This window comes from Bos taurus, chromosome 12 (genome assembly GCF_002263795.3).
Source record: "Bos taurus isolate L1 Dominette 01449 registration number 42190680 breed Hereford chromosome 12, ARS-UCD2.0, whole genome shotgun sequence".
Taxonomy (NCBI): Eukaryota; Metazoa; Chordata; class Mammalia; order Artiodactyla; family Bovidae; genus Bos; species Bos taurus.
The window spans coordinates 50,384,466-50,399,349 of NC_037339.1; the positions used below are offsets into that span (position 1 = coordinate 50,384,466).

General features: G+C 38.7%; 1 protein-coding gene across 7 annotated transcripts in view; it reads right to left on the reverse strand.

The window, feature by feature from the left end:
* The window catches only part of TBC1D4 (TBC1 domain family member 4), a 210,500-nt gene that overhangs the window by 54,303 nt on the left and 141,313 nt on the right, over positions 1–14,884 (reverse strand). For 6 of the 7 annotated variants that reach the window (NM_001206310.3, XM_005213847.5, XM_005213844.5 and 3 more), the window contains exons 5-8: positions 13,256–13,388; positions 7,568–7,659; positions 7,191–7,301; positions 2,960–3,079 (exon numbers count right to left, since the gene is read on the reverse strand). In NM_001206310.3, the coding sequence (NP_001193239.1) occupies positions 2,960–3,079; positions 7,191–7,301; positions 7,568–7,659; positions 13,256–13,388 (456 nt within the window). The remainder of the gene's footprint in view (positions 1–2,959; positions 3,080–7,190; positions 7,302–7,567; positions 7,660–13,255; positions 13,389–14,884) is intronic. The other variant, XM_024999914.2, reaches the window with a different exon arrangement.

A 14,884-nucleotide genomic window follows, 5' to 3' on the forward strand; every position in this document is an offset into this window, starting at 1 on the left:
CGGTAGGATAATACCCTTGTGTCATTTGCCAATGACAGGTTCCAGGGCTGACCACTGCTGTATGTACCACCTCATATCCACAGTGTGACATTTTCCCAACATTCTGACATTTCATCCTCACGGCAATGGGCTCAATCAGAATGGATGGGAAATGTTTTCCCATTTCACAAGTGGAGAAAAAACTGTTTAGAAAGGTAAATAATTTGTCCAAAGTCATAAATATAAAACGTGCTTGGGCAAGATCTTGAATTCAGATCCCTGACCACCCCATAAATGATCAGTCTACTAAAATTCTCACTAAACACATGGGAGAGAGGGAGAAGAGAGAGGGAAGGACTGAGAGAGAAAGAAAGAACCTAACTGATTTATAAATGTTGAAGACAAGGAGATAAGGAAGTTTTATGAGAAGTTACATTAACACACTTCTGATAAATCTTCTAGAGGCTTTTTCCTAGGTTCTGTTTTCTGCTAATAAAATAACAGCATTGTCAGATGACCATGATTGCTGTAGGGCTTTTGTTAAAATTAGAAGACTCTCCATCATTAATAGAAATACCCATAAAGGATTTTGAGTTCTAGCAGAGAAATAAAAATAAGAATACCAGACATCAGAAGTCACTGTTCCAATGTACTACTGCATTGACTTTCCTGCCCTTAACACTTTGGAAGATAACAGGTAGTTATTTTGTAGACTGTATCTCAAAGTGGGTTTGTTGATGTTTCCTTAGGATTAGATTCAAGCATTGCCCCTCTGGGAGGAATACCACAGAAGTGCTTCTGTATTCTTTGTAGCACAGGATTTTAATTTTGTCCATTGTTGATGACGTTCCATTTGTCAAGGTGCCTGTCAGCCTTTTTCATCATAAAGTTACTATTTTCCCCTTTGTAATTACTAAGTATTCATTCTATCCAGTAAATATCCTGATAATGATCAAGTTGTCAATTTATTTTTCACATCCGAATAGACTCAGTTTCCTTTCATACAGGAAATGGATACCCACTCTAGCATTCTTGCCTGAAGAATTCCATGGACAGAGGGGCCTGGCAGGCTGCAGGCCATGCAGTCACTGAGAGTCGGACACAAGTGGGCGACTAAGCGCCTTAGTACCTTCCTGTTATACAACAGGCTACTGTCTGTCGCCGTCAACTATTCTGACGCTTAAATTGTCTCAGATGTCACCACTGGAATCCTTCAAGGTGTTTATGTCTTTGTGACATCCTGCCATCTCTCTTTGACAACTTCTTTATTATCTAGAATGCCAAGGTGCTCTGGACTTCTCTCTTAATTTCCATATAGTCCTGGAACTAGCCATTTCTGCCAGGATCCTGGTTCCCTCTTTGTTTCTGTACAGAAACCGAAATCCGAGTCCTAAATCAAAAATCTGGTCACCCAAACAGACTTTAACCTGGTCACCCAACCAGGCTTAATGTATTATCTGACATATATAGAAAAGCTGTCCCCAGTGCCTATCAGTGGACCATATATACACATTTATACACATACACATATATTAATACACATATTACATACATATTATATGTATATGTATAATATATGTATATATTATTCTATTGCTCAAAACAGAAAAACCAAGATTCCATACCGCTATCTCTGAGTTGAATTCAACAGCAGCAGAATTCATTCTAATTCCCTCTCCCCTTTTAACTTTGTAATTCCCTTCTCCCAGAATCCCACTATCCTTCAACATTTACATATTTGGTCAGTTCCCTGTATGTAACCAATCCGCACAATTGGCACCTCACCCTCTCCTCACCCCACCCAGCTCCAGCAGCCCCACACAAGGCACCATCCTTGTACTGGGCACCTGGAATGCTTTCTCCCCTCCACTCTGCCTCTGACACCCTGCACTGAGCCATCCTGCTTCGGGGCACCTTCTTCACCTGCTCATGCTCCACTTGTAGAAACCAGACTGCCCCCACAGGCTGACAGCCTCCTCACCACACTCTGGTTTCTGCACGCTGCATTGGGACACCCACCCCCGCCACCACATACAGCACCCATTCAGGCTGTCTCCCTGCCCTGGGCCACTGTGTCTCCTCTGCCTTACAGACCCAAGACATATACCTTGCTATGTCTTGTCTAGTAGCTTCAGGAGTGAACTGTTTAGGAAGATGAAAATGAAGAGGAAAAGAAATCACTATGCTATTTTTTTTTAATTTAAGTTTATTTATTTTAATTAGAGGCTAATTACTTTATAATATTGCATTGGTTTTGCCATACATCAACACTATGCTATTTTTAAACAGAATAAATAAATTCACTGAAGAATACACACATTTCTGTTAAACTACAGCTAAATTTTTTTCATTTTATTTTTAAGTGGAGGATAATTATAATATTGCGATGGTTTCCTTCCATGGAAGCAATCTAAATGTCCATTGAAAAAGGAAGGATAAAGAAGTTGTGGTAGATATACACAATGGAGTATTACTCAGCTATAAAGTGAAATGCATTTAAGTCAGTTCTAATGAGGTAGATGAACCTAGAGCTTATCATACAGAGTGAAGTAGGTCAGAAAAAGGAAGACAAATATAATGTTTAATGCATACATATGGAATCTAGAAATGCTTAAAGTTTCCAGCATTCCCTCTCAGCTCCTAAGAATCAGTAAAAGAAAGACCTCCATTATAACTTTAAATGGTAAATGATAAAAAGTTCATACAGGATTGGACATCAATATTCTATTTCCCCTCTTTATACATATATCTCAACTACTAAATGACTACTGTTCAAATTCAGACAGAAGACACATAAGAATAAATCTAGATCTGAGAATAAAACTTATTTTGAGAGATTATTTTAAATAAGTATGAACTAACTTAAAGTTATCTTAGTAGTTTTTTTTTTTTTGAAGGAAATCTTCTGTAAGCCAGTTGAGAATGAAGCAGAGTAATTAGACAACACATAATATCTTGAAGAGCCTCAGTTTAATCTTACCCTTGAGAAGATATTTTCCAGGGAGCTAGTTAAGGATCTCTTAGCTTTATTTTTCAGAATGTCAAGTTTGAACCTTCCACTGCTTGTCGCATTTTCCGGGATTGTACTATTTGAAATAGTCTATGGAAAGAAAAACATTAATTTTGGTTTGGAAAAACTCAAGGTTAAATGAAGCTTTAAAAACAGGCTTATGATTAAACCATTAAAAAGCACAAGAATTCTTCTGGAGCTCTATTAAAGAAGTAATAATTTAGGTTCCACATCATAAGCACACAGATTATAAGCAAATGGGTTTAATTTTTAATATTATAAGTAATAAAAAGATAGAAATAAGATCTTTGATTTATGCCTTTCCTCTCTGCTAATATATTCCTGCTGCATTTAACAAAAACTAAAGATGTCACTTTTTACTGCTGTTATTTTGATTAATAACTATAATCATGCCTTTCCAAATTGCATACTTTATATCCAAATTACCAAGGAAAACACAAGAAACAGTTTTCAAAGAACAAAGAATCTTTTAGTAAAGCTGGATTCTGCTAATGCCTTTGTTATAATTCACTTTTCATTTGCGAGTGGGTCATCTATCTTTTTGATCAGCAAGTACTCCCTGACAGTACTAAACTGTATGAGAACCTACAATATGTCCACTATATAAATTGAGATTCTCTAAATATTTTATCCTATACAGACATAAAAAACTACTATGTATATCACACGGTTCTTCGTGCCAGAAAACTTCCAAAAGAGAACACTTATCCTTTGCTTGTGGAGGAAATATTCTCACATTTAACAGTGAAAAGAAGCAATACATAAGTATCAAACATGGAACCATGAGCTGTGGCTCTCAATGGTTAGGAAGAAAAAGATACACAGGATTTATTGCGGGCAGGGAAAAAAAAAAAGGGTGAAGACTTTCCCAACACTGGGAATGATGTTGGCAAAATCATAAAGGCTGGGATGCTCACAGGATGGGATGTCAGTACAGATAGTTGACTAAAACAGAAGGAAGTGAGTGGAAAGTGGGAAAGTGAAGCTGGAGATAAAACCTTGATCTTAAATGCTGGGTAATTAGGAAGAATCACTGATTACAATTTATAAGCTGAAGAACATCACTATGAAAGTAATGTTTGGGGAAAATTTATGTGAAAAGAGTGTTCAAAGTCATCCAAAGGACTGGGAAATCAGAGACTGGAAGATCAGATAGGAGGCTTCAGCACAGTCTACACAGGAGACAACAAAGGTCTGTAGTGGAGTTGGCGCCACAGGATCTTCTAAGGAGTTACTGATAAAATAAACACGGCTGCCATCCAAAAGGAAGGAAAACAATGGATCGGAATGTGGGCTGGACTGGGTTCTGGCTATGTATAAGGACTAAGATGACTCATTATTCTAAGGCTTCGGGGGGAATGACACGACTGAGATGGGGAAATCGTATTGTCACCGAGCACAATGCCTGACAGAGCAGCTCCTCAGTGAATCTGCTGTTGTTTAGTCTCTAATCCACGTCCCACTCTTTGCTACCCCATGGACTGTAGCCCGCCAGGCTCCTCTGTCCATGGGATTCTCCAGGCAAGAATACTGGAGTGGGTTGTTATTTCCTTCTCCAGGGGATCTTCCCAACCCAGGAATCAAACATACATCTCCTATACTGCAGGCAAGTTCTTTACCACTGAACCACCTGGGAACCCACTCAGTGAATACTAGTGGAAAGAAGAAAGGAAAAGAAAGAACAAAGGAGAGCAAGAGGAAGGAATTTAAGTATACTGGCAGGAAAACATACATAAATTGTTAAAATCTCCTCTGTGACCTTGAATTCTCTCCATCATATAGAAAATTTGTATCACTACTCACATACTGCCTTTGGCCTTCTGGTCAACATGACTATTATCATCAATGACTGATTTAAGCAAACCCATTAACAGATTTTACTCTTTAAATTTCTTGACCTTCTTGTGTCATTGGACATCGTTGATCTTCTTACTTGAACTTTTCTCCTACCTTGGTCATACCATAATAAATCTTTCTACCTCATTATTCCCTTTCAGTCCTTTTTTACTGGCTCCATTTTAGTTTACTCATTGCCTAAAATGTGGGTATCCCTCAGAACACCCGCCTTTGACTTCAAACCTGTGCCAAAGCTCACTGTCTTCTGTATTTATAAAGTCAACTCATATTCTACGAGCACCAAATCCATTTTCTAATTATATCTCAAACACACTTGCAAAATTGAATTCTTCTTTCTTATTTCCATCTTCTGCCCTACTCTTGTCTTCTTTGTGTATTTCTTAGCTATTGCACCCAGTTCTTCCAAATCTGAAACCTTAAAGTCTCTCTCAGCAAGACCCTCTCCCATCCTAAACATATCTATCCTAAGGATCATGCTTCCCAAATAGCTCTTGACTCAGTGCCTCCCTTACATCTCCAGGGCTCTAGTTTAGCCTCTCTCTAAGACAAAATAAATTTTTCAAGATAGAATTATTCAATCTCTTTATGTCCCAGTGCTATCTCTGTCTAAAACATTCTTATATATCATGGTACAAACCACACTGTACTTTCATTTTCACTTCATTTGATTACATGTTGGTTTTTCCTTCTAAACAGTTAGAGGTCAGAAAAGAGCTGTCATTATTCATCTCTATTGCCTAGTACATAGTATGCACTTGATAAATGAATCACTTCCAACACAGTCTATTACCAGAGTCTCCCAATTCGAAAATGTGACTTCGGTCCTGGCACTGTCAACCCCCTCACTCACCAACCAGCCCCACAAACCGACCATCACTATGACAGAAGAATTGTCTCTTTAAAGTACAAATCTGATTTTCTCTTGCTCTTACCTGAAATCCTTCAATGACAAAGTCAGGCATAGCACTTAAGGCTCTTTATCATCTCACCACTGCTTAGCCTCCAGCCTTATCCCCCATCAATTCCCAGTTCAGTTCAGTTCAGTCGCTCAGTCGTGTCCGACTCTGTGACCCCATGAATCGCAGCACGCCAAGCCTCCCTGTCCATCACCAACTCCCGGAGTTCACTCAAACTCGCATCCATCGAGTCGGTGATGCCATCCAGCCATCTCATCCTCTGTTGTCCCCTTCTCCTCCTGACCCCCAAGCAAACCCTAAAAAGCCAGTATGTCCTTGGAAGGCCTGCAAGGAGTATGTTCACTCATGGTGACAAAGTTACCACTTAACTGCTCAGTGTTCCTTCTTAAAACACAAATCCTCAACTGTTCTGATTAGAAAATTTTATCTCCCCTAAAATTCCAGCCCCACCCTCCCCCCAAAGTCTCTTCCTCTCCAATTCTTTCATGCTTTCCTCTTCCCTCACTCTCTGCTCTGGTTCCAAAGCAAACACATAGCCACTTCGTGTTCACTGCACATTCTTTTAAAAAGCTATCTTGTTGCCTGTACTACATGTATCTATTAATATTTATGGTCACAAAGAGTCAGAAAGGACTGAGCAACTAACACTTTTCACTTTTAATATTTAGGCTTGCATTCCCTTTTGGATTATTTGAGGTCCTCTCTGCAGGCTGCATCATCATTGATGTCTTTTTTGTCACATTAACATATAGCTTGGCTCATAGAAAGTCCTCTAGAAGTACTTGTACAATAAATAATTAAGGAATCACTTATCACATGGTATGTGATTTGTTCTGAATAAAATGAAATAAAAATATAACCTGAATTAGTGTTATTGAGGTAAATATGTCATAATTTCCTTAGATGTCATTGCCACTGGTCTTGCTTTATCTACATGCAGCTGAGAACACATTCTAAACCACGTGCACAGAAACATCATCTCTTAGTTTGCAGTCAGGAGAGCTGTTTCCATGACATTACTTCTTCTTTGCATGTTTGCCTTCTACCGCTCAAGGCTGTCTAAGTTTTTAATGCAATAAGATGTTCATATGGATTTGAAATAAAATAATGGATTAGTATTACTAAAATACGTACATTCGTTCCAAATCATGAGCATTTGCTATCACTGGTTTTCTATCAAAATTCACAATTTTTTTACATTTTAAAAGCATCACAATTTTATCTCCATGTGCCAATGCTCGCTAAAATTTACTATAAAATTTCTGAGATGCTAGGAGGAAAAGGATGATTAGGGCTTAACCCTAAAGATGAGAACACAAAGCAAAGAAACTCCTTTTACAACTTCTATGAAATTTTGATTGAATATATGCAAAAAACAAAAATCAGTCAGGGAGCAAACGTCTCACCAATGGGCCTTCCCCGATATGAACATGTGTCTTCTGCTTGGCTTCGCATAGCTGCCTCAGATGTAAAATCACAAGTTCATTCTCCTCCTGGTCATTGACTGCCTTCATTTTCTGTTGAAGACAGACCAACAGCACATTATGGGAAGACAACATCCACTGTTTTATTCTCACTTAATTTTATCTGTCTGGTAGACAAATATAAATAAAGCTAAGCACGTAGCTGCTCTTAGGAACAAAAGGGATTCTAGTAACTATCAGAGAATATAGTGGGATACCTATCTTTCGTTTCATATAGAGAAATGGAAAAAGGAACTCAAAAAACAGGATCCAATTCTCATTCTTTATATCTTATTTGTGAGGACTATAAATCATGTTACCTGAACGCGTTCAAAGATGTCAGCTTGCTCATTATCTGTCAGGGATGAGAGATGCCTCTGTATTACCAGCTTGGCTCTTGGTGGGTAGAGACCTAAGGGAAATGATCGGGATTCGTGTTAAACAGCTTCTAGCCACAGAGATATATATGTTAGTCACTCAGTTGTGTCTGATTCTTTGTGACCCCATGGACTGTAGCCTTCCAGGCCTCTCTGTCCATGGGGTTTTCCTGGCAAGAATACTGGAATGGGTTGCCATTTCCTTCTCCTGGAGATCTTCCCAACCCAGGGACTGACCCAGGGAATTAGAAAGAAGAAAAGCTTCTAGAAACTTCTCAGCTCTACATTTCTTTGTGCAATATACAACAAAATGCTGGGGAAATCTGTGATCATGTTCAGAAACACTAACCCTGGGGACTGAACCCTGCACTGCTAGGCAGATTCTTTACCACTCAAATATAAATATAAATATATAAAACACACTGCCACTTGTCCCTTCACCAGCAGGCTCTGAAGTTAAACCTTCTCAAGGAGTTATGTCCCTGCCTACAACAAACCTTGGAACACTGCAAAGAAATAATTAAATGGAAAATCTCCTCACCAAAAGCAACGAGCCCTATGAGTGATCTTGAAGTCAGACTTATTAACAAAAAATGTCTCAGTTCAGTTCAGTTCAGTCGCTCAGTCGCGTCCGACTCTTTGCGACCCCATGAACCGCAGCACGCCAGGCTTCCCTGTCCATCACCAATTCCTGGAGTCTACCCAAACCCATGTCCATTGAGTCAGTGATGCCATCCAACCATCTCATCCTCTGTCATCCCCTTCTCCTCTTGCCCCCAATCCCTCCCAGCATCAGGGTCTTTTCCAATGAGCCAGCTCTTCGTATCAGATGGCCAAAGTTATTGGAGTTTCAGCTTCAGCATCAGTCCTTCCAATGAACACCCAGGACTGATCTCCTTTAGGATGGACTGGTTGGATCTCCTTGCGGTCCAAGGGACTCTCAAGTCTTCTCCAACACCACAGTTCAAAAGCATCAATTCTTTGGTGCTCAGTTTTCTTTATAGTCCAACTCTCACATCCATACATGACCACTGGAAAAACCATAGCCTTCACTAGATGGACCTTTGTTGGCAAAGTAATGTCTCCGCTTTTTAATATGCTGTCTAGGTTCGTCATAACTTTCCTTCCAAGGAGTAAGCGTCTTTTAATTTCATGGCTGCAATCACCATCTGCAGTGATTTTGGAGCCCAGAAAAATAAAGTCAGCCACTGTTTCCACTGTTTCCCCATCTATTTGCCATGAAAAATAGCTTCCATGGTTAGCTGTTGATTTGGTATCATGTGTCTACACCATGAAGGTACTTCAGACACCGCTGAAGGTACTAACAAACTCAGCCATCGTAGAAACTCTTAGGTGACTATTAGCCTTGGCCAAAATCTCTAAGCTTAAAACTGGACATTCAAAAAAGAAAAAAATAACTACTAATATTAAAAAGCAGACCTGGACCGTATTAGCTAAGAAGCTCTCCCCTTTATGCAGGTCTTGGTAATGAAACTTCAAGGACATCATTACTACTTAGGGACATTTTTTAGTATTACAATTTTCCCAACAAACTGTTTATATTCTTATATCATGTTATTCATATATCTGTTGCACTTCTACACATAATTTAGGTTAAATCCTCAGGGAAACATCTTTTCCATAAAAACATTTTTAATTTTTTAAAAGGGGAAGTGAAATTCATATTAATAATGATTTGCCTGACCATCCATTTTTCAGAAACAGATCTACATAGTTAGGGGTCACTTATAACATTGCTACTGTACTGTGACTAGAAAGAGGATATCCAGCTATTCATATTTAATGACTCTTAAATGTAGACTGCACTTTAAAATCCCTAGGAGAGATGTGCCTCAAAATATGCATTGTTTAAAAAAAAACAAAACAACTAGAATTCCTATCCTGGTGTGTAGAACATGTACAGGGCCACCACTGGACCTGTTTTAAACCACTGTGTAGTATATGATGGGAACTGGAAAGAAGAAAAGCTTCTAGAAACTTCTCAGCTCTACATTTCTTTGTGCAATATACAACAAAATGCTGTGAAAATCTGTGATCACGTTCAGAAACACAAATTCATTTTGATGGTGTGATGTCACACACTACCACAGCTTATTATTTGCTGGCAAAGTCTCCTCAGGCAGTACATTAAGAAACTGATTCACATAAGTGGCGTTTTTTTGTTTGTTTGTTTTATGTTGTTTATTATTCCAGTATGTTATTAGCATGTGTAGGAGGACAAAAGATTAAAAAGGAGAAAAGTAAACAGGGTATTTACTTGAAGTATGTAACTAAATCTATAGCCCAGGAAGTTTCCTCAGTCTTTCATTTCAAAGGAAGAATTGCAAACAGCTGTATATTATTTATTTTCAAACTATGCATGCCCCCTACACTGCCTTGAATTTGATTTGGCTTCCAATTTGGAATCACTGATTAGTGAATTAACCAGTCCTGAGAGGTAAGTATATTATTTAGCCCTCACACAAGTTATTGTAGGAAAACAAGATTGAGGATAATTGTTCCATCTCCACAATGCTCAGCATCACTTTAGTTTCACATGCTGAGGATGGTCCTCGAGAGATGGTGCCCTCAGACACTGCTTCCTGGATTCACTTCCTGGATTCACATTCAACATGACTGTGCTACTCTTCCCGGTCTATGCCCTTAACATAGGCATAGATTATGCTGGCATATGTATCTACTCCCTTTCTTTCTTTCTTTTTCAGTAGAAAAAGAACTCCATGTTAATGCAGCCAAATGTATTGACAGGACTCTATAATTCTGAGTAAGCTATATGAAATACTAATATCTGCTGCTGCTGCTGCTAAGTCGCTTCAGTCGTGTCCAACTATGTGCGACTCCATAGATGGCAGCCCACCAGGCTCCCCCATCCCTGGGATTCTCCAGGCAAGAACACTGGAGTGGGTTGCCATTTCCTTCTCCAATGCATAAAAGTGAAAAGTGAAAGTGAAGTCGCTCAGTTGTCTCCGACTCTTAGCGACCCCAGGGACTGCAGCCTACCAGGCTCCTCTGTCCATGGGATTTTCCAGGCAAGAGTACTGGAGTGGGGTGCCATTGCCTTCTCCGATACTAATATCTAGATACTCCTAAATACTTGTATATACTCCTATCTTTCTCACTTTCTACTCATATTAATTTGTGTTGAATCTCAATACAGTCCTTTTTCCAGCTTTATACTTTGTACACAACACAAGTTCAGAATCCACAGTTATCCTGCCCCAGTGAAAACAGCCTTTGGGGAAATACATTGATGTCATGGCTTCAGGACAGTGTGATCCTGAAAATCCTTGCTTTCTGATATGCTTCCAGAAAGAAGCATCAAGTTGCTGTGGAATCAGATTGAACAAGTTCAAATCCTGATTCTGCCCCTCCTAAGCAGTGAGGATGTGATAGTTATTACTCACTATGCATCTCAGTGCCTGTTCCTTATGAGTAATATGAGAATTAAAAATAGCACCTATCTTGTGGGATTTCTATATGGATGAAGTGGTCCATTGGAAAAGACTCTGATGCTGGGAGGGATTGGGGGCAGGAGGAAAAGGGGATGACAGAGGATAAGATGGCTGGATGGTATCACCAACTCAATGGACGTGAGTTTGAGTGAACTCCGGGAGTTGGTGATGGACAGGGAGGCCTGGTGTGCTGCAATTCATGGGGTCATAAAGAATTGGACACGACTAAGAGACTGAACTGAACTGAACTGAAGTGGTCCAAGACATGGAAACCACAATAGTGCTGAGGCACAGTAAGTCTTATGAGAGTATCTGTCTTAAGTTATTCCTTTCATTTTTACTACCAGAGCACTGCCCTATCTTATGTTCTCTTAGCCTAATGCCAAAGACAAGGGTAAAAAATCGAATCAGAAGGTGTTAGCCAAAGCCTTGGGAAAAGAATCTGTGTGAATCTTTCTCAGTCAATAAGAACCCTTCCTTTGCTCCGTTCAGATACATACATACCTTGAAGGTTGGGGACCTTAAATTTCAGTCCATTCAAGATCTTGGGAGGGCCCTACTAATTCTGGATGTATAGTTTGCATTCTCTTTCTTTACAAAGATCTCTAAAACTAAAATTTTTAAAGGAGCTTTTTTTTAATATGATTTGCATAATTTCCTACTGGTGGTTTTATCTTTTTCTTATAGATAATAACAGTCCTCACAAATTCTGAACAGCAATCTGCTATCTCCTCATTTGTTGCTTATCATTTAACTTCCAAGTAAGCAGTTGTTGTTTTGTAAAAATGTTAAGATTTTATGAAATCAAATCTGTCAATGTCTTCTTTTGGTAGTTTCTGCATTTCTGTGTCTTAATAAAGGCTTTCTTGTTTAGGGACAAAATAACATTTTTATTTTAATGATTTTAGTATTTTTCGTGTTTACATTGAAGACTTTGATCCCTCTAGAATGTATTTTCAGTAGATACATAGAAGGAATCTTTGGATGGCAAACTGATTCAACACCATCTCTTGAATCACTCAGCCTTTTCTCCCCAGATTTATATTCCCTTTACCATACACCAAAAACTGTTCCATTTTTGTAAAGGTTATATATATGTTTGAAAACAAGGCATGTTCTGTAAAATATTATAAATTTTTAAATTTGACTACTACATTTAAATAGTCCTTATTCACACAGTTGAGTGGAAATTCGATAAATTTTGCCATGTGCCTTTGATTTTCCTGCCTACTTAACAGATATCACAAGTTACACTTATTATGGCTCATACATTCTCTGCTTTATTCTACAGCTCAACCTCTCCCCATCAACGCTAACATCTATCATACTGAATCACATTTACTTGCTCCCAAGCCTGCCTTCCCTTCAGACTATAAGCTTCCTGAAGGCACAGTCCGCATCTCAATCATCTCTGCATCCCCAGTGCTGAGCACGCTACCCAGAACGTGATTTTGGGTAGGCCAAAAAGTTCGTTTGGGTTTTTCCATAAGCAGATTTAGAAAAACTTGAATGAACTTCTTGGCCAACCCAACAGATGCTTAACAAGTATCTATTAAATTGTGTATCCTCTCGGGTGCAGTAGCTTTCAACCTTTTTTATTAGAGGACAAGGAGAAGAGAGGAAAACTGAGTCAGAGTCACCTCTTCCTCATGTCCCTCCCCCTCTTCAAAACACATTTTTTTTTTCAACTTGCTTTATGACATCATGTCTATTATCTGGGTGATTTTCAAATGTCCCTCAAAAGTTAGGAAAGTTTCATTCCTGTTCTAAACCTTTAGGGAAAAAAGAACACATCATCAAGTGAGAAGAGAAAAAAATCTACAGTCAACATTCTGGGAGGGTTTGCCTCTCTTCATTCATTCAACAAATATTTGGTCAGTTCCCACTGTGCACACAGTAGAGTCTTAAGAACTGTGGGAAATGCAAGTTCCTCCCTGGAGTCTGCCTCTGGAAAAAAAAGTTAAAAAATAAACAAAAAAGGAAAAAGAGCCCAGCACCTAGGAGAGACTGACTGCACAAATTTGACTGGATGTGAGAAATAATTCTTAGGGCTCTTGGTTTACCTCGAAACAAAGACGCATTCAACAACAGTAGCAACTTTCTCACTTCCTCAACGCCAAAGCAAACTCCTCTCTGCCAAGGCCAACTTATACTGTACCTTCGATCCTTTCACAGAGCTTATGCAAAGAGTGCATGGGGCAGGCCTCACACAGCTTAATCTGGGTCTTGGCACTCTGCAGGGCAGCGGCCGTGCTGAAAGCCTGTTTCAGAGTCAGCATTACCTCATCAACCTACAAGAAAAACAGAGGCCAGGTCTGCAAACGTTTGCCTTCAGGGTAACATATTAAAAGCCCAACAGCAATGCGAGGCTTCATTGATGCCTACTAAATCTTAATAATGTAATTTTGATGATAGAAAACATTGTCTTGAAGTTAGACCTTCAATTAATTATACATAAAATTGGAAAGTGGATGAAATAAGACTATTTTAATGTGTATAATACAACAATACTGACCTGTTACTTGAATGCTGTTTCTGAATCCCACTGAGTACTATGCTATCAGTTGAATGATAGCCAATCAGAACTTTGTTTTCTTTTTTAAAATTTTATAGAATTATAGTTGATTTAGTTTTGTTTCAGGTAGACAGCAAAGTGATTCAGTTATACATATATATATTCATTCTTTATCAGATTCTTTTCTCATATAGGTTATCACAGAATATTGAGTAGAGTTCCCTGTCCTATACAGTAGGTCATTGTTGGTTATCTAAGGTCTTTATTAAATTAAAGTAGTTTATCAGATAAAGATCTCTTTGGAAGTTTTGCCTGCAATACATAGGGAGCAACAAAATAAGTCTAACATTAACTTGTGTTAATAAGTATCTTATTGATTTTATCCTTTTGGATCATTTTTAGTGCAACAAGTGAACATGTGTTTAACCAAAGTTCTGGGGAGAAACGAGCTCAATAAATAACATGGTAAGTGGGAGGGAGGTTCAAGAGGGAGAAAACATATTTTTACCTATGGCTAATTCATGTTGACGTATGGCAGAAACCAAAATAATATTGTAAAACAATCATCCTCCAATTAAAAATAAATATATTTTTTAAAAATTAAAAAAATAATAATCTTGGGGAAATTCTATGAAGGCTGCTGAAGTTTCTTTTCCTAGAGTTCTACTGAGATATAATCGATATACAGCACTGTATAAGTCTGAGGTGTACAGTATGATTTGACTTACATGCATCATGAAATAGTTATCACAATAAGTTTAGTGAACATCATCATCTCACATAGATGCAAGATTAAATAAACAGAATTTTTTCTGTCCTTGTGATGAGAACTCCTGTCTTTTCTCTATGGCTTCTATTTATTAATATTCACATTTTGCTTCTGGTTTGTGACACTAAGAACTGCTGACATCTTCCTGTCTAACAGCGGGGTCTCACCACTAGGTCAAGAGCTTGAAAACTGCCAGCCTGTCTCTTCCTTGCTCTTCCAATGACTTAGTCAAGAAGTTGGACTCTAGCATTCTCATTTCCTGGTTGTTTCTTCGAGGTCAACCAACAGCTCATCCTCCAGGCATTGTTAAGCCAACTTCAGGCCAGGTTTCCTCCTCTGTGGCACAATCATCAGAGTAAAGTGTAGTTTTCTCACCCACTGTAGAACTGAGGTCAAAGTCTAAAACCTGCATGGGGAGCTGTAAAGTACCAGCGCCTCATCCAAACTCTCTCTGATATTCAAAACCATTGACACGCTTTATAAACTATGCTTTGTTTTGTTCT